The 18,489-nt window shown below is 42.0% G+C and overlaps 1 protein-coding gene across 1 annotated transcript in view; it reads right to left on the bottom strand.

Moving 5' to 3' along the window:
* The window catches only part of rump (rumpelstiltskin), a 187,770-nt gene extending 171,942 nt beyond the window's left edge, over window positions 1-15,828 (bottom strand). Inside the window, exon 1 of the mRNA XM_067137703.2 lies at window positions 15,694-15,828. Coding sequence (XP_066993804.1) covers window positions 15,694-15,737 — 44 coding nt within the window. The 5' untranslated portion in view covers window positions 15,738-15,828. The remainder of the gene's footprint in view (window positions 1-15,693) is intronic.
* Between the last annotated feature and the right edge of the window lie 2,661 nt (window positions 15,829-18,489).

Genomic DNA, 18,489 nt, shown 5'->3' with positions numbered 1-18,489 from the left:
TAACAAATTAATCTGGTGGACAGCTTGCAAACCGAAGATTCATACGGAAGAACTTTTCCTGGATTAAATTCCGGTAACGACACAAACGTCACACAGTTAAAACTACCAATCATATAAAAGAATGTGTTATCGACTATCGTGGACTTGTCTTTGACCCACGCAAACAATCGATTGTACAGAAGTAGAGTGATTATTGCATGTTAACGTTTCAAATTTTCGTCCGAAGCCGTAAAATGACACTGCCCATCCATAAAATGCTGCAATTTCCATAAATTTTATGGATAAACCATAAAAGTTGACAGGTATGTCAATTCTAACTAGTAAAGTTACAGCAGCTTTTTCAGCAGCCAAGTTAATTAGATGCCAGCTGCAACCAATACCAAAAATATTTTGATGAGCTGCTTTCAAATTGCTAGAACTCATTTTTCTGTCCAATCATAATAGGAGCATTGTCAGAACAGAATGCCAGACAGCTCGTAATTGGCACTTTATTTAATTCCAACTTTGACAATAGCAGCTTTCCTACGTTGTGCCCTGTCGAATCCCCTTCCAACGCTGGTACTGATAAAACAGTACTTGTAAAACTTTCTTGAGCAGCATCATAAAATGATGGGATACAACTTGGAATCTATACCACTGCTTCCATCTGTCGACAAAGATAATGGACTATCCTGTAAACACGTTACAATGTCCTGTGTTGCAGTATGCGCCATTTTATTTAGGAGACACGTTTTTGTACAACCGCAACCATACTTTTTTTTTGCAATTTCAGACGTAGGAAATATCTTTCTGAACAAAGCTCCTGCATGATCAGCTGCACTTAACACATTGCAGACCGGGTGCCCTTCACCCCATGCACAGCCCTGTTCCTGGCCACTTTCTAACTGCCTCCAAACTGGAGTGCATGCATTCAAATAAACTGTAAGAACTTCACTAGCCTTTAAAGAACTACTGTGCTTTTTCTGGTGGCCTTCCTGAATAGTCGTTGAAATGCAGGTAGGTAAGTATTTGTTGAAATCTATTTCGGCTCATAGTCTTCGGAAATATGGGTATTCTATTAGGGGATCTTTCAGACGATTTCTTCACCTGCCCTATCAATATACACAAAGCAAAATCTTTTTTTAATTTCCCTGCTAGTGACATTAGTCCACTTTAGAGTTTTGGGGGATACGTTACGAGAATGTGAATTCTCCTCATAGTATAAGTTTGTTCAGCTACATACTGAAAAAAATCCTCCCCAAACATAAGTCCTGCTACTTGTCCTATGCTTCCAGGTTCATTATGCAGGAGCACCTTCATAATCTTCTAGCCTAGGTTCACTGTTGTCCATTACCCAGTTGTCAGAAAACATTACATTATTTACAATATGTAGAATATTTACACCCATAACACAATTATCAGACTCGTTTGGCACCACGTGAGTTCCACACCTTGAAGATAAAGCTATATCAATCTTCATCACTTGAAACATTTCCGTTAGAAGATATTTCATCATCAAACTCTAAATATTAAGTATCACTTGGACATTCGGAGCCTGTATCAGCACATAATTCACAAATAATTTCATTCCTGTCTAAACACGTGCGATCCCTGGGCGCTGCCATATTGCAGACAGCATGGCTCTTTAAACTTTGTAAACATATTGTCAGGAAATGCAAAGAAAAGCTATGATATGAAGAATAATCGAAAAGAATTGAGACTATCGATTGTGTAGAAACATAACAGTTCTATCACCCTTGACCTCCAAATAGTTCCGGTATATCTCACAAGATAGCACTAAACTGCTGCTGCTAACATGAGGTAACTCGGCACTGGTCCGCAACACTCGGCCAGGAACACGCAAGTTTTCTCGGGACCAGTCAGCATTGTGTTAATTTGTGTTAATAAAATGCTGTGTTTCAATAAAAAAGAAGCAAACAAACACACTGCCTTCATTACAACGTAAACATCACCAGCTTTGGCAAAAGAACCGTTTATTTTGTAATTTTCTTACTTAGATTTCAAATTTCCATGATGTAGGGTAGGGTCTGGACAAGACCAGCGATATGGATACAAGCAAAGGGAGTCTGGGGAGTGTAAGGACCCAGGTTAGAGCCGCGGAGCAGCTTTAGGCCTCTAGTTTCCTGTGGAAATACCATTGGTCTAGAGTGGTTAGGGCCCAGGTGCACGAGTTCCTTAAGGCAGCGGCTGCGCTGTAGCCACCACTACATTAAGGTACGTTTCATACAACATTATTGCTTTTCAGTATTTTACATTCTGTAGAAAGTATGTGCAGCAAGTTTTATAGCATCACAAGAGATTGGAAATGTTGCAAATCTTATGTGGAATACCTTATAGAGGAGAGATGTGTTCAATGCAACAGCCATGGACACACCTGCCGTCCACCAGAAGTACATTTAGTTTTATAACATAATTTATCACACACCCTTACTTATTGCTCAAGCGTGCTCTAGCATTTTGATTAGCCGAGATACAATCAGATGTGACCATTCCCAGCTTCAAGTAAAATAACCTACATTCCATTACCAACCCGCGCACAATAAAAACACATCTAAATGCAATCTGTAACACAATCTACAATACAGAACAATAACTTTCTATTGAACTTCCCTCAATGCAGGGTAGGATAAGAGCATACCAGCAGCCTTAAAAAATTCGTGCATCCTCTTGTCAGCAGGAAAGTTGGTCTTTAACAGGAATTCCAAAAAGCAGCTGACAAAATGAGCTTTCCCTCTCCCAGGAATGAAGTAGGATCCATGCTTTCAATGCCTCCACCTGTTCTCAGTATGTTGAGTGTGTACTGGCAGTCTGTTCCTCGTCACTCCTGCTATCAAACTGAATGGAGTGATTGACCCAAAGGTGCACAAATCCTTTGTGTTCCAAGCAGTCGTGCGCCTTCCAGCAATCCGAAATGATGATTCTGCATGGCATAACCCACTCTTTAAAGACTGTGAGCATATATCTCGAGACCCTACCCAGCCAGAACAAACGACTATTCCTTTGTCATTAGCTCCACGTAACGAACGGCTATGTCAGTGTCACTCCTTCGTCACTATCCAACATAGAATGCGCTGCTGTCGCCATACGGAATGGTAGAGGCCTAAGGGCCACTTTGCGAACCAAACCCGGGGGTTTATGCCCCCAGACCCCCTTTATTCATCCCAGTCCAATGGTTTCGACTAGCTAACCTAACCTGACCAATGGTTTGGTCACTAGCTAACCTAACCAATCCAGATCAATGGTTTCGTCACTAGCCGAACCTAACCAACCCAGACCAATGACTTAGTGACTAGCCGACATGACATATTACTTCAGGTTTTAAAATGTGCTGCTATAACCATATGGTTCACGGTGTGGATTACTGTAGTCACGTCCTAGTTCGTGAACCATGGGCAACGGCTGAGTGGCCTAGTAAGTGATCCTGAGAGTCGGGATACCATTTGCTATGGAATGGGAATGGGCATCTTGGAGATATTCTGAGTCCTGCCCCTATTTGTGCTCAGACGGCTAGGGCTATACAATCCACCGGTGGTCTCACTTGGACTATGAGCAAGGAGGGTAGCATACTGGTTCATGAATTTAACGAGCTCAGAACATTTTAAGCAAGCCTCGGACCCATGAGAGTAACGAAATCCCACTCCCATTTCACAGGCGGGGGACTCCTCGGAAACAACTCAGCAAAACAAAATGGAATTCGATGGGGTGTGTGAGTCATCAGTCCATAGACTGGTTTGATGCAGCTCTCCATGCCACCTTATCCTGTGCTAACCTTTTCATTTCTATGTAACTATTGCATCCTACATCTGCTCTGCATCCTACATCTGCTCTAATCTGCTTGTCATATTCATATCTTGGTCTACCCCTACCGTTCCTACCACCTACACTTCCTTTAAAAACCAACTGAACAAGTCCTGGGTGTCTTAGGATGTGTCCTATCATTCTATCTCTTCTTCTCGTCAAATTAAGCCAAATCGATCTCTCACCAATTTGATTCTGTATCTCTTCATTTGTGATTCAATCTATCCATCTCACCTTCAGCATTCTTCTGTAACACCACATTTCAAAAGCTTCTATTCTCTTTCTTTCTGAGCTAGTTATCATCCATGTTTCACTTCCATACAATGCCATGCTCCACACGAAAGTCTACAAAAACATCTTTCTGATTCCGATATCAATGTTCAAAGTGAGCAAATTTCTTTTCTTAAGAAAGCTCTTCCTTGCTTGTGCTAGTCTGCATTTAATGTCCTCCTTACTTCTGCCATCGTTAGTTATTTTACTACCCAAGTAACAATGTTCATCTACTTCCTTTAAGACTTCATTTCCTACTCTAATGTTTCCTACATCACCTGACTTCGTTCTACTGCACCCCATTACTTTTGTCTTGGACTTATTTAATTTCATCTGGTACTCCTTACCCAAGACTTCATCCATACCATTCAGCAACTTTGAGATCTTCTGCAGTCTCAGATAAAATAACAATATCATCGGCAAATCTCAAGGTTTTGATTTCCTCTCCTTGGACTGTGATTCCCTTTCCAAATTTCTCTTTGATTTCCTTTACTGCCTGTTCTATGTAAACACTGAAAAGGAGAGGGGACAAACTGCAGCCTGGCCTCACTCCTTTCTGGATTGCTGCTTCTTTTCCAAAGCTCTGGATTCTTATCACTGCAGACTGATTTTTATACAGATTGTAGATAATTCTTCGTTCTCGGTATCTGATCCCTATCATCTTCAAAATCATAAATAGCTTGGTCCAATCAACATTATCGAATGCCTTTTCTAGATCTACGAATGCCATGTACGTGGGCTTGTCCTTGATTCGATCCTCTAAGATCAAACGTAAAGTCAGGATTGCTTCACATGTTCCTACATTTCTTCTGAAGCCAAATTGATCTTCTACCAACTCAGCTTCAACTTGTTTTTCCATTCTCCTGTAAATAATACGTGTTAAAATTTTGCAGGCATGAGATACTAAACTAATGGTGCGATAGTTTTCACACCTGTCAGCACCGGCTTTCTTGGGAATAGGTATAACATTTTGCCGAAAATCGGATGGGACTTCTCCTGTCTCATACATCTTGCACACTAAATGAAATAACCTTGCCATGCTGGTTTCTCCTAAGACAGTCAGTAATTCAGAGGGAATGTCATCAATTCCAGGTGCCTTGTTCTTATTTAGGTCACTCACAGCTCTGTCAAACTCTGACCTCGAAATTGGGTCTCCCATTTCATCAGCATCAACAGCCTCTTCATGTTCCAGAACCAAATTATCTACATCTTTACCTTGATACAACTGTTGGATATGCTCCTGCCATCTTTCTGCTTTGTCTTCTTTCCCTAGAAGTGGCTTTCCACCTGAGCTCTTAATATTCATACACCTAGATTTCCTTTCTCCAAAGGTTTCCTTGATTTTCCTGTATGCAGCATCTACCTTTCCCAGGACCATACAGCCTTCGACATCCTTGCACTTCTCCTTCAGCCATTCTTCCTTAGCTACCTTGCACTTTTTATCCACTTGATTCTTTAATCGCCTGTATTCTTTTCTGCCCTCTTCATTTCTAGCATTCTTGTATTTTCGTCGCTCATCAATCAGGTCTATTATCTCCTGAGTTATCCACTGATTCTTAGTTGATCTTTTCTTCCTTCCTAACATTTCTTCAGCAGCCCTACTGACTTCATGTTTCATGACTCCACTCTTCCTCTATAGTTTTTCCTTCAGCCTTTTTCCGATGGGGAGCTATCAATATTAATAGAGCTTATGGAAGAGAGAAAGTAGAACTGGCTGAGTCACCAAAGAGGATGCATCTAGATATGCTAGGACTGATATTCGGGTAGGGGAAATAACGAGGAAGAGATAGGAGATTATAAAGTGTACTTGACGGGGGTTAGAAAGGGAAGGGCAGAGTATGGGGTAGGGTTGTTTATCAGGAATACCACTGCACACAACATGGTTTCTGAGGCACATAAATGAGCGAATGATGTGGGCAGATTTGGCAATTGGAGGAATTAGGACAAGAAATGTCTCAGTGCATTCACCATATGAGGATGAAGTGGACAAGTTTTATGAAGCATTGAGTGACATTGTAGTCAGGGTGAACAGCAAGGATAGGATAGTGCTAATGGGCGACTTCAATGCGAGAGTAGGAAATAGAACTGAAGGATACGAAAGGGTAATGGGTACATGTGGGGAATGGGAAGCTTTTGCTGGACTTCTGAGCTAGTATGGGTTTAGCAGTTACAAATACATTCTTCAAGCATAAGGCTCTTCACTGCTACACATGGGAAGCTAGAGGTACCAGATCCATAATAGGCTATATCTTAACTGACTTTGAATTCTGGAAGTCTGTTAGGAATGTACAAGTTTTCCAGGGACTTTTCGATGATACAGATGCTATCTGATATGTAGTGAACTAAGTATCTCTAGACCTAGAATAGAGAAAGTGAAATCTGTCTGCAAACGAACAAGGGTAGAAAATCTCAAGGACGAGGAAATTAGAAGTACATGGTAATGATTAGTGAGAAGTTTCGAACAGTAGACAGTAAGCAGGTTCAGGATATAGAAAGAGAATGGATGGCATACAGGGATGATGTAGTAGAAACAGCAAGGGAAGATTTTGCTAATAACCTGGAAAGGCTAGGTCAAGCAGCAGGGAAAGCTTTCTGGACAGTAATAAAGAATCTTAGGAAGGGAGGGGAAAAAAAGGAAATGAACAGTGTTTTGGGTAATTCAGGAGAACTCAAAATAGATCCCAGTAAATCAGTGGAGAGGTGGAGGGAATATGTAACATCTTCTCAACGTAAAAGGTAAGCTTCCTGGTGGTGTTGCGATCAGCCAAGCTCATGGGGAGGAGGAAAATGGTTGAAAGTATGCTTGAGGAAGTGGAAAGGATGGTAAATAAACTCCATTAACAAAGCAGCAGGAATAGATGAAATTAGACCTGAAATGGTGAAGTATAGCGGGAAGGAAAGGATGAAATGTCTTCATAGAGTAGTAAGATTAGCATGGGGTGTTTGTAAAGTATTAAATAAACTCCATTAACATAAAGCAGCACGAATAGATGAAAGTAGAAATGGTGAAGAAAAGGATTAAATGTCTTCATAGAGTAATAAGATTAGCATGGAGTGTTGGCAAGGTATCTTCAGATTGGAGAAAAGCAGTACTCGCACCTATCTATAAGCACGGGAAAAGGAAGGACTGCAACAACTATCGAGGTATCTCATTGATTAGTATTTCATGCAAAGTATTCACTGGCATCTTGGAAGGGAGGGGGCTATCAGTGGTTGAGAAGAAGTTGGATGAATCCAGTGTGGTTTCAGATCAGATTTTCAGTATAGACAGCTGTGTTTGTTTCATAGATCTAGAGAAAGCATACACAGAGTACCAAGGGAAAAGATTTTTGCCATACTGAAGGACTATGGAATTAAAAGTAGATTATTAAGATCAAAGTCATGTTGACAATTGGGCTTCAGTGAGAATTGATGGTAGAATGAGTTCTTGGTTCAGGGTACTTACAGGGGGTTAGACACCTTTGCTGTTCGTAGTTTACATGGATCATCTGCAGAAAGGTATGAAGTGGCAGGGATGGATTCAGTTAGGTGGAAATGTAGTAAGCAGTCTGGCCTATGCTGACGACTTGGTCTTAATGGCAGATTGTGCCGAAAGCCTGCAGTCTAATATCTTGGAACTCCAAAATAGGTGCAATGAGTATGGTATGAAAATAGCCTCTCGAAGAATAAATTGATTTCAGTAGGTAAGAAATTCAACAGTAGTGAATGTCAGATTGGTGATACAAAGGTAGAACAGGTCAATAATTTCAAGTATTTATGTTGTGTGTTCTCCCAGGATGGTAATATAGTGAGATTGAATCAAGGTGTAGTAAAGCTAATGCAGTGAGCTTGCAGATGCGATCAGCAGTATTCTGCAAGAAGGAAGTCAGCTCCCAGATGAAACTATATTTACATCGGTCTGTTTTCAGACCAACTTTGCCTTACAGGAGCGAAAGCTGGGTGACGCAGGATATCTTGTTCGTAATTTAGGAGTAACAGACATGAGAGTAGCTAAAATGATTGCTGGTACAAAGAGGTGAGAAGAATGGCAGGAGGGTATTCAAATGAGGAGATAAAGGCGAAGTTAGAAATGAACTATGTATGAAGCTGTACGCATAAACCGGCTTCGGTGGTGGGGTTACGCGAGGTGAATGGTGGAGGATAGGTTACCTAGGAGAATAATGGACTATGTTATGGAGGGTAAGAGAAGTATGGAGAGACCAAGATAACAATGGTTGGTCTTAGTTTCTAATGATTTAACGAGAAGAGGTTCCAAATAAAGGATTGTGGCGATGTAAATTCACAGAGGCTTTCAGATTGAACATCGAAAGGTATAATGCTTCATAATGATAATGTATGCATGCATGTATGCTTTAACCGTACGGAATGCTAGGGGTGCCCCCAGACCCCCTTTGCTGGGTCACAGTCCAAACCAATCCCAATCTGCTAGTTCGTAAGTTCAGAACTAGCGCCGCACCTAAAAATGTAAGACTAGTTCTTAAAGTCAAGAGTTGGCGGCCCTGTGCACCGCACAATCACGACCATCGCAAGAAGTCGGCGAGACATGAAAGTGCAATCACACCTGTATTATTACCGTATTAGATTGTTTCCTTCCATGTTCCATTCACTTGTGCTTTTATTCTGCTAGGTTGGTAACGGAATTTCATTATGATTGACGAGAATGACATCACATGCCACTTTACGTTGGGAAATAGGAATACAAGCTACTTCAGCAATGGAAAATGGCAGTAATGCTCTTCATTGGGTTATAAATGTTAATGTACTTTCAGGGCAGGATGGTGGATTCCTCGACATCTCAATGAACACACCTCTCTGACACTCCTTCCAAGCAAGATTTCATTAACTTCTACTTCCTCACAATGTCAGAAACATATATACACAAGGTATCAACCTTTCCCCTAGTAGCAGCGACAATACTGCTTATGGCAATCACGAACAGTGACACTGAGAACCGATCCCTGTGGGACTCCATTTACCTGCGAATATACCCTGGAATAGATGGAGGGAAAAAATTTTTTGCAATACTAACTGGCAAGTTACCTTGGAAATTCCATCCATGCAGGACTGAAAGGATGCCATATTGCCACTGGCAGTTTCTAAATCTAAGAAAACAACCACTATGTTGCAGATATGAAGGAATGAGAGTTCAGCACATATCATAAGTAGTATCAACAATTCCACACGTCAAAAAGTACTAGTTTTGCAGATGGCCCCTCAAAAAAAAAAAAAAAAAAAAAAAAAAAAAAATTGCACAGGCATGTGTTTTATATAAAAGACTTAAAACAAATAGCAAAAAAAATTCTTTAAAAAAGGAAATCACCTGGCAAAACTAAACCAATGAATCAATTTAAGACAAGTAAACTAAAATGCTAAAAATGTAATAATTTACAACTTGTGAAGAGTGCATAGCAGGTTCGCCAACCAAAATGATAAGTCACGTTAACCCTCTCGTGCGCACAAGCCTCATATGAGGTCCCTAAATAATGTTTTGTTTAGCCTGCCATTTATTTAATATTGTTACGAATTTGTGGAAAATTATGACTGTTCTTCACTTCAGACCTCATGTAAGGTGTGATATTAGTTACAACTCTATGAGATGGCAGCACTTCCTTGCAGCTGCGAAGATGTAGGCAGTTGTGGCGCTGTTATTTGTATCATAAACAGACTACATTATTGAAATTGATACATCCTTTATAAATATACAGTCCCCGGCCAAATTAATAGAATCAACACAATTTTTTCACAAAATTTTCTTTAATTGCAATAGATTATTATTACATTTATTCCAGTAAATGAGTGAACTTCTGTTCCTTAACCCTTTAAAACAAATTTACATGACAAGTTAGGAAATTCCTTAGAAATTATAGCAAATTCTTGCCTGCCTGTGCAGTTTCAATATTTTGTGCTACCACCCTTTGCATCTATCAGAGCCTTTACCCGCCTGGGCATGCTTTCGATGCACCTCTGGACAGTTTCCTGTATGCGAGGGTTATGGTACCAAACCTCATTGAGCTTTTCTAAGAGTCTCCTCTTTGTAGTTATAGTTTCTTTTGCTATCTCTCGCTTTACCAATTCCCACACATTTTCAATTGGGTTCATGTCGGGAGAATTTGCCGGCCATGGCAATAACGGTATGCTGTGATGGCGCAGAAAGTCTATGACCGACTTAGCTGTGTGGCAGGGTGCTCCATCTTGCATAAAAGTCATCTTTTTCCCATTGGGAAACCATTCCTGTATCTGAGGCAGTAGTTCTGTACGCAGAATTTCCTTGTACTGGTCCTGACGCATGGTACCTTCCACTATATGGAGACGTCCTGTTCCTTCACCACTGATTACTGATCAGACCATTACTTTATCAGGATGCTTCACCGTCCGGGAAACACAATCTGGGTGATATTTTTCGCCTGATCTACGACAAACAAACTGGGACTTCTCCACAAGAATTTCAAAGGTTGACTCATCACTGAAGCAAACCTGAAATTTAATATAGGATAACATCAATTCCTTACATAACCTCCAAAATCTCTCTAATAACCACCATAAACATTGTAGATGAGCACTTACCGACTTCCAATAGTTAATATCATGATCTCTGTGTTCCTTGGCCCACTTTAATCGCTTAGCCATCATAACAGGCGTGAGCATTGGTTTATTGCAAGGTCTGTGCGCTTTGAGGTCTAAATCTTTCAGCTTTCGGTGTGTTGTTCGTTCAGAAACTTGGACTCCGTTTGCTTCCAGTTCAGTTTTTAACATTTTTACTGTTGAATAACGGTTTTGTTTACAAATTTTGGTAAGGCATTGCTCACCACGCTCTGTAAAAAGAGGTTTTCTGCCACAATGGCCTTTCCTTTTTACACTCAGATCTTCACCAAAAGCTAGTTTTTTATTGATACGGTTCACTGTAGGCTGAGACACACCTACCTTATTGCTAATTTCACGCTGAGAATACATTCCTGTCTCAATTAGGACTTTTATCTGTGCCCTTTTCCAAGGTGTTATGTCACCAGACATCCTAACCTGCAAAAAATTAAAAGAACTCCTTCATTTCCAAAAAATACTTCATTTCTATGTGAATTGCATTGTAAAATCACCCAACACAGTTTAGAAAATGAAGTGCAAATAATATTATGGCTTACCTTTGAATTATAGTGTCAAACAAACAATGAAAAACCGCTAGTTGCAATAAACCAGTTTGGCGCCAAATGCTACCCAGCAGTAGACAGTTGCACATCGAACGCGGTAGTAACAATTGAGTAACACTAATGCAATTGTACCAACTGTAAATATCTAACTATTGAATGTAGCTTCTTTTCTTGCATATACCAAGCCTTCAAACCAGTTTTAAATCGCTTCAGATTCCATGAATTAAAGAAAATCTTACTGATTCTATTAATTTGGCCGGGGACTGTATGCAATTGGTAAGTAAAAATTTTTATATAGTAGAAAAGCACACTCTTTCCAATGGTATTATTATTTTTACTGTACATGAAATTTATTACCATTATTTTGTGTAATATAGGGGCCTCATATGAGGTCTAAATGTAAGAGAGGTTATGGTTGACAGTCATAACTGCAATTGAAACTACACCATTTTGTAGTGTTTTGATGGAAGTTTTGATGCAAACCAAGACAGACTGCTGGTGTTTCATGACACATGTCATATATTCTTATTTCTATACTTTTAGAAAAAAAAAATGGATGAAGAACCAGGGCCGTCGGTAGAAAATGTACAGTCTTCACGACAATTTCACAATATACATTATTGATCCTGACCCTCTTCAGATTCCAGAACAACCTGTTCCAGCGGAGGATGAAGATCAAAACAATCGGAGTCATACAGTACAACACAGAAGACCTGTCTTGTGTTACGCCGAGAAAGAAATTGAATTTGTAAATAACGCCCCAGATTTTGAAGGCGAGCACAAATCAAATATCAGTGGTGAGACCTTGATGGCTGAGATCGTGAACCAGTCGAATCTTTATGCTGTCCGCAATTGTAAAGAAAATTTTTCACTGACAATTCCTGAACTTAAAGTGTACCTGGACATCAACTTTATCACTACTTACTTACGATATTCACAACTGAGGCAGTATTGGAGCTCCAAGTATGTTACTAGATTGTCAATAATAGCTGACAATATGACATACAATCGCTTTTGCAAGATACGCAAGTATTTGCACGTCATTGACAATCGGAACATTCCAGCGGGCAATAACGATCGGCTTATACGTTTACGTCTTGCGATTGACCATTTCAAGCACGTCTTTTGATGTTCTTCACAGCAAGAATTTTTTATCAGTTGATGAGATAATGGTCCCTTTCAAAGGCCGATCAAAGCTGAAACAATATATGAAGGCTACACCCCAAAAATGGGGCTTCAAAATTTGGGTCTTATCCGGTTCCTTAGGATATTTCCATAACTTTGAGATTTACCAAGGAAAAGTGCAATAATGGTGAGGGTCATTCTGAATTTGGAGCAGTTGGTGATGTTCTTAGGTTACGTGAAGACGTGACATTCAAAAGCAGTAAGTTTTTTTTAAATAATCTGTTTACGTCGATTAATCTTCTTGAGAAACTTGTTGAAGATGGCATATCAATGCTTTACTTCTTGCAGCCCAGCACTCGCTACATTCAGCTGCGCGCGGAACGACTGTCGTTTGTTTACACGCTCGCGGCCTTCTCAGGAAGGATGTTTTGAAGCTATGCTCAGAGCTGCCAACCTCTGTACGGAAGAACTAATGAGTGAGGTGCTTCGATAACTGGTGGCAAGACGATTAGTCTGGACGGTTAGGATTCTTGCCGTGGACAAGACCATTGGTCTGGACGGTTAGAAGCCGCGAAGCGGCCTTAGGCCCCTAGTTTCATGTGTTAACACGATTGGTCTGGACGGTTAGGATTCTTGCCGTGGACAAGACCATTGGTCTGGACGGTTAGAAGCCACGAAGCGGCCTTAGGCCCCTAGTTTCATGTGGAAACACGATTGGTCTGAACTGGTTCTTGCCGTGCGGACGGTTAGGATAAGACCTGGACAAGACCATTGGTCCGGACGGTTAAAGCCGCATTGTAATTTTACATGGTGTTTTTTTTGTTTGTGCTTTTATTCAGCCGGGGTTGGTAACACAATGTATTTATCAGCATTGATGGCAATGACGTCACATTCCGTTCACCATGACCAATGAGAATGCAAGAAACTACTTGAGCCATGGACGATAGCGGCTACTGCTCTTTATTAGGTTATAAAAGTAAATATATTTCTCGGGGCGGGCTGGTGGGTTCCTAGACATGGCAATGAACACATCTCTCCTCTAAAAGGAATTCCAAGTAAGATTTACATTATTTTCACTTCCCTATTATGTTATAAACGTTGGGCTGCGGGAAGTAAAGTTTTACCGATGGCATTTATGTTTCCGGGACTATTGGAGCCAACAGGCTTTGTGATGCTTATCTCAAGCTGTGGTCTGCAAAAAACCATGAAGAAGGAACCGAGAGCATTGTACTCTGTTACGACGATGGAGTCCAACATCACAATAACCCGCTAGCATAATTCTTTTGTACACACACTCGTCATAAATCGCACATAGCTTGTGGTGGAAGCCATGAACTGCCATCCTTGTAACCACATGTCGCTGTTAGTAGTTCGCTTCTGTCCATTTTCCCTCCACCATGGCATCGGTGGCATAGAATTCGAGCTCGATTTGGGCTCCTTTCATTCTTCTCTCTACACTTATCTTTGCGCTTTGTCTTGTGAAGGGCAGAACTAGATTAATTCTTAGATCCTCGATGTAGAATGGTTCTTTACAAAGTTCGTACACTAACCTGGACTTTGTGTTCGTAGGCACACCTAATACTCGCTTTAGAAATCTGGCTTTTAGTTTCTCTAGAGCCCTAAGGTCAGCCACAGATAACCTTTCCCAAATAATTTCAATGCCATAAGTGGCAATTGGTGTGTGATCGCTACCACATATTTAAGTGCAAAAAAAGAACAAGATCAATCAACGAATACAGTATAGACAATTAACTATTACACTCTTTGCACATTTGTGCGCATTTCACTTATTATTATAATTCTTTTGTACACGCAGCATCTACATTTGCTGGAGCAGAACCTGTAGGTGTTGCTAAGATATGGTGTCGAAAAGTACAAGCAATCATTGACATTCCACCAGCATTCATAATTTCCACATGGGTGGCGTAGATCTAATAGACTTGCTCTTAGGTCCTTATCGGCACATAATAAGGCACAAAAGGTGGTATTTCAGAGTATTCCATCATCTACTGAATGTGACCATTGTTAACTGTTGGATCCTCAGGAGGATGGGCCCAGATTGTGCGAAGCTGGACATGTTAGAATTCAAGTCCTCAGTAGCTACTTCTCTCATTTACACGACAAGCAACCATCAACCCAATAAAGGAAGACCCGCTTCAGACTCCACCAGCAACCAAAAAAAAAAAAAAAAAAAAAAAGGTTGAATGTGAAGGCTCCCGACGTGCTGAGGAAGGATGGAAGATTATGCATCAAAGTGCCACCTTCACAGTTTTTCAAGGAAAACCAGGTATATCTGCCATCGCTGCCAACAAGCCCTTTGTCCAGAGTGTATTGAGGAGTTCCACAGCAGAAAATAACAACAGCAACAACAACAGAAACTCCTTAATGCAAAATTTAGTTTTGTAAAAAAATGCATGTTAAACTGATATCCAGCGCATAGTATCTCCCGAGAAAATTATTCCTGTGCTCAATTGTGCTGTAGTGTGTTTGGACTCCCTTCGTGCACATAAGCCCCATATGAAATCCGTGTAATTTTCAAAGAAAATTAACTATTACTTCTTTTTTTTATGTGATTGTATTTTGTAACCTTCCAATTAATAAAAAAATCAAGACAATATTTTTTTCACTTCAAACTGAAAATGCGTGCACGAGAGGGTTAATAAATAAAAACGAAAGAGCTGAATTACACTCCAAATTTTTATCTATTAGAATATATAAACAAACTACATTATTAGAAAGAATATTCATTCCGATTCCATTTCTGAACTAATTACTTATATACATAAAATACGAACGAGTAACTGCGTGTTGTAAGGGGTTGGCAGAAATTAGGCCTATGCTACAAAAGGTTCCTTCCCTAAGAACAATATCGAGAAAAACAGGCAAAAATATGGTTAAACGCGATTATATTATCTTCTAAATTAAAGTGTTTCATCCCTTAAATAATTATCAATATTCCTGAAACTGGTAACAGAGGTAAGAACGGACGGGTCTGATAACATGCGAATATGTAAATTGAAACCAAACCACGTTTTCCTTCATAACAGAAAAAGGGACGCAAGGGTAACAAAATGGCACAACATGTACCGCTCACAGCTTAGAGATTTATCCTACGCATGGGCACATAATCACATATTCGAAATTATATTCCCAACAAAAAGGTACATCTGAAACAGATCTTTAATATACTCCAAATACCAAAAGTAAAGAAAAGAAAACATACTAGGTACAATACGGTACATTACTTTTGATACAACAGTTAAACCGGCTTTGCCGTTTCACCAATCAATTCCAGGAGTATTGCAGCCAACACCTAACTTTACCTATTACACAGTAAAAAAAATTTCGGCATAATTACCTGTCTCGCATTCTGTCCGAACTATCGTTAGATTCGGTCTTCATGTTGAATAAACACGATCAGCGTCTTCCCTCTAAAACACTTTCTCCAACAACTCAACTTATTTCGACGACGCCAAGTTCTGTTAATTATCTCATGTGCATGGAATAAACATAAAAATCACCTAATACCAAAGAGTAATCGCACGGAAAAATTAAAGTTATCACAGACAACTTAAAACTACACAGTCGCCAGAATAAAGATTCAAACTGTGTTTTTTTATTCTTTTTATTTATCTACAAGTTGAACTCAGTAAAATAAGATATATTAATCATGGGATGAAATTTAAGAAGAGTGTGGGCACTGTACATCGAAGATCAGAGTGATTTCTCCCTGTCGCGAGAAACGGGCACGTATGTGCGTAAAGTTTATTTAGAAGTCCTCTCAACTGTAAGCGGTTCGCCTGTTCCTTCTTTTGCCGTCTAAATATAGAACAAATTTGCACATTACTTTCTGCAATAAGAATGTCGATAACAAACATGATAAATTCGTTTGTGAATGCCCCTCTAGATATCTTATATGCTGGGTTTACACGAGCCTTAATTCACTGGCGCCAGTAGCCCTTGGCGTACCATACAAGGTGCAGGTATAGTCGGGAACAAAACACGTACAAAACATGACCTCGCCCAAATACTTTAATATAATAATAATTTCGTGTGGCAATTTCTAGCCGAGTGCAGCTCTTGTGAGGCAGACCCTCCGATGAGGGCGGGCGGCATCTGCCATTTGTAGGTAACTGCGTGTTATTGTGGTGGAGGATTGTATCATGTGCGGTGTGTGAGTTGCAGGGATGTTGGGGACAGCACAAACACCCAGCCCCCGTGCCATTGGAATTAACCAATGGAGGTTAAAATCCCCGACTCGGCCGGGAATCGTACCCGGGACCCTCTGAACCGAAGACCAGGACGCTGACCATTGAGAACGAGTTCAACTGGAGGACGAGTTCGACAGCCGTAGTGGAAGGACGTGTTCTTCTCATTCTTTCTCTCTCTCTCTCTCCTCGCCAGGCGCTCTGTACTTTCGCACTACTAGGCAGGCAGCTGTACTTGTTAGTACATCTCCGAAAGAGCATTGTCTACTGTCTGTACTTTTAAGTACGCAGTACGAGAATTGTCAGGAAGCACTTTTTAGTGCTATTCTCTTTCAGATTTTTATTTCAGGAAGCGACAGGTACGATGGAACTTCGAGACGGCCTACCAGAGAACTTCAAGGATGCAGTAGGGTAGATTGTTCTCTGGGTCGACCACAGGACCGTCCCACTGAACCACACCGCCCCTGCGCTGCTGGTGCAGTACCGACCTGGGGAGGACACCTACAGGGAGGCCTACCTCATCATCGAGCTCCTCACGAGACTCGAGGGGGCCACAGGGAAGGAGCTCTCCCCGGACGCCGTCGAGAACATCGAGAACTGGGCGATAATTATACGTCCCACGGACCCAGGCCAGATCAGCCGCTACGAGAGGAACTTCTCTGCTTACTTTCAGGTCACCCGAATACCAGGCAAGAGGAACTACACTACCGGCATCGGCAGCCAGGAGACAGCCACACAGACGGAGCCGAGGAACGAGGACGAGAGCGGCGCTCCCGAGCGCCGCGACGGTGCGACCCCAGTTGGAAAGCTGTACTGTACGAAGTATACGCAGAGCAACAAGGCCGCCAACCAGGATCGTCGACCCCCAACCAAGATGAAGTGGAAGCAGACGCAGGCCTACCAGGAAGGGCCTGTTACCCGGACGCAAACCAGGAAAGCGCTCGTGAAAAAGCAGCACAGCAGTGGAGAAGGACGCCCCTTGGTGTTCTGATGCTGTTGCCCAGGCACAGCCTGCCTGCATGTCTGTCGAGCTGCAGACCTCGATGTGCGCCCCACAGGACAGGGAACGCAGTCGAGTGCTAGCACCGACGAACCCCGCCACCGCCAGCCAGGAGAAGGAAGAAGACGGCGACGCAGCGGAGCCACCAACTACCCCGTGGTCACCAGGCCGGCAGGAGGGCCACCAGGACGAGGCCTCTTCCCCTGCCGAGAAGAAACCCCCGGGAAGGAGAATAAGACGACGCCGGACCAGGAAGCAGAAGGCGACGCCGGCCCATCAGAAGAGGACCACTCAGCTGCAACCCAGTACTGCTCCCAGGACAGCAGTCGACCGAGGAACCAATCAGGAGAGGACCTCAGCAGGTAGCGGCAGTTAGGTGAGAACAGAACGTCCCCCTCAACAGCTCTTACAGTGTTTCCGCTGTTTGAGGTGGGGCCGCCGTCAGGTCAGCTGTGGGCTCCAAGTAAGGTACAACAGTTGTGGTGGTGATCACCATTACACAGCCTGCGCTACACTTAGGGAGGCGCCGGTGTGCGCCAATTGCGCGGAAGGCCTCCCGGTCTCCCATCGCAGTTGCCTTGTATACCGGGCCATGGCGTGGGCTGAGAGGAAGGAGGCCCGGCGCCATGTCCCACAACCATCCAGCAGGTCCCCGCCTCGGCGGGCTTGGCCTCATTCTCCGGGATTGGAGACTGAGTACGAGGGACCTCAAGGACGTCGGACAGTGCGGCAGGCACTAGTGGCTATTGCCGCATGGCTCGGCAACCGGCACGGCCCGCGCTAGTCACAGCAGTGCCCAGAAGGACTGATCCCCTGAATAACTGGAATGGCGAGGAATAGGCTATGACTGTGCATGATACCTATTCCCAACTAACACAATTACCTGGACCTCTCCAGAACCACATCCTTGCATGTGCTATCTACAAAATGTCAGGTTTTACATGGA

The sequence above is a fragment of the Anabrus simplex genome, chromosome 1 (assembly GCF_040414725.1).
Source record: "Anabrus simplex isolate iqAnaSimp1 chromosome 1, ASM4041472v1, whole genome shotgun sequence".
Taxonomy (NCBI): Eukaryota; Metazoa; Arthropoda; class Insecta; order Orthoptera; family Tettigoniidae; genus Anabrus; species Anabrus simplex.
Note: the sequence above shows the minus strand (reverse complement) of the source record. Positions and strands in the feature narration are given on the sequence as shown.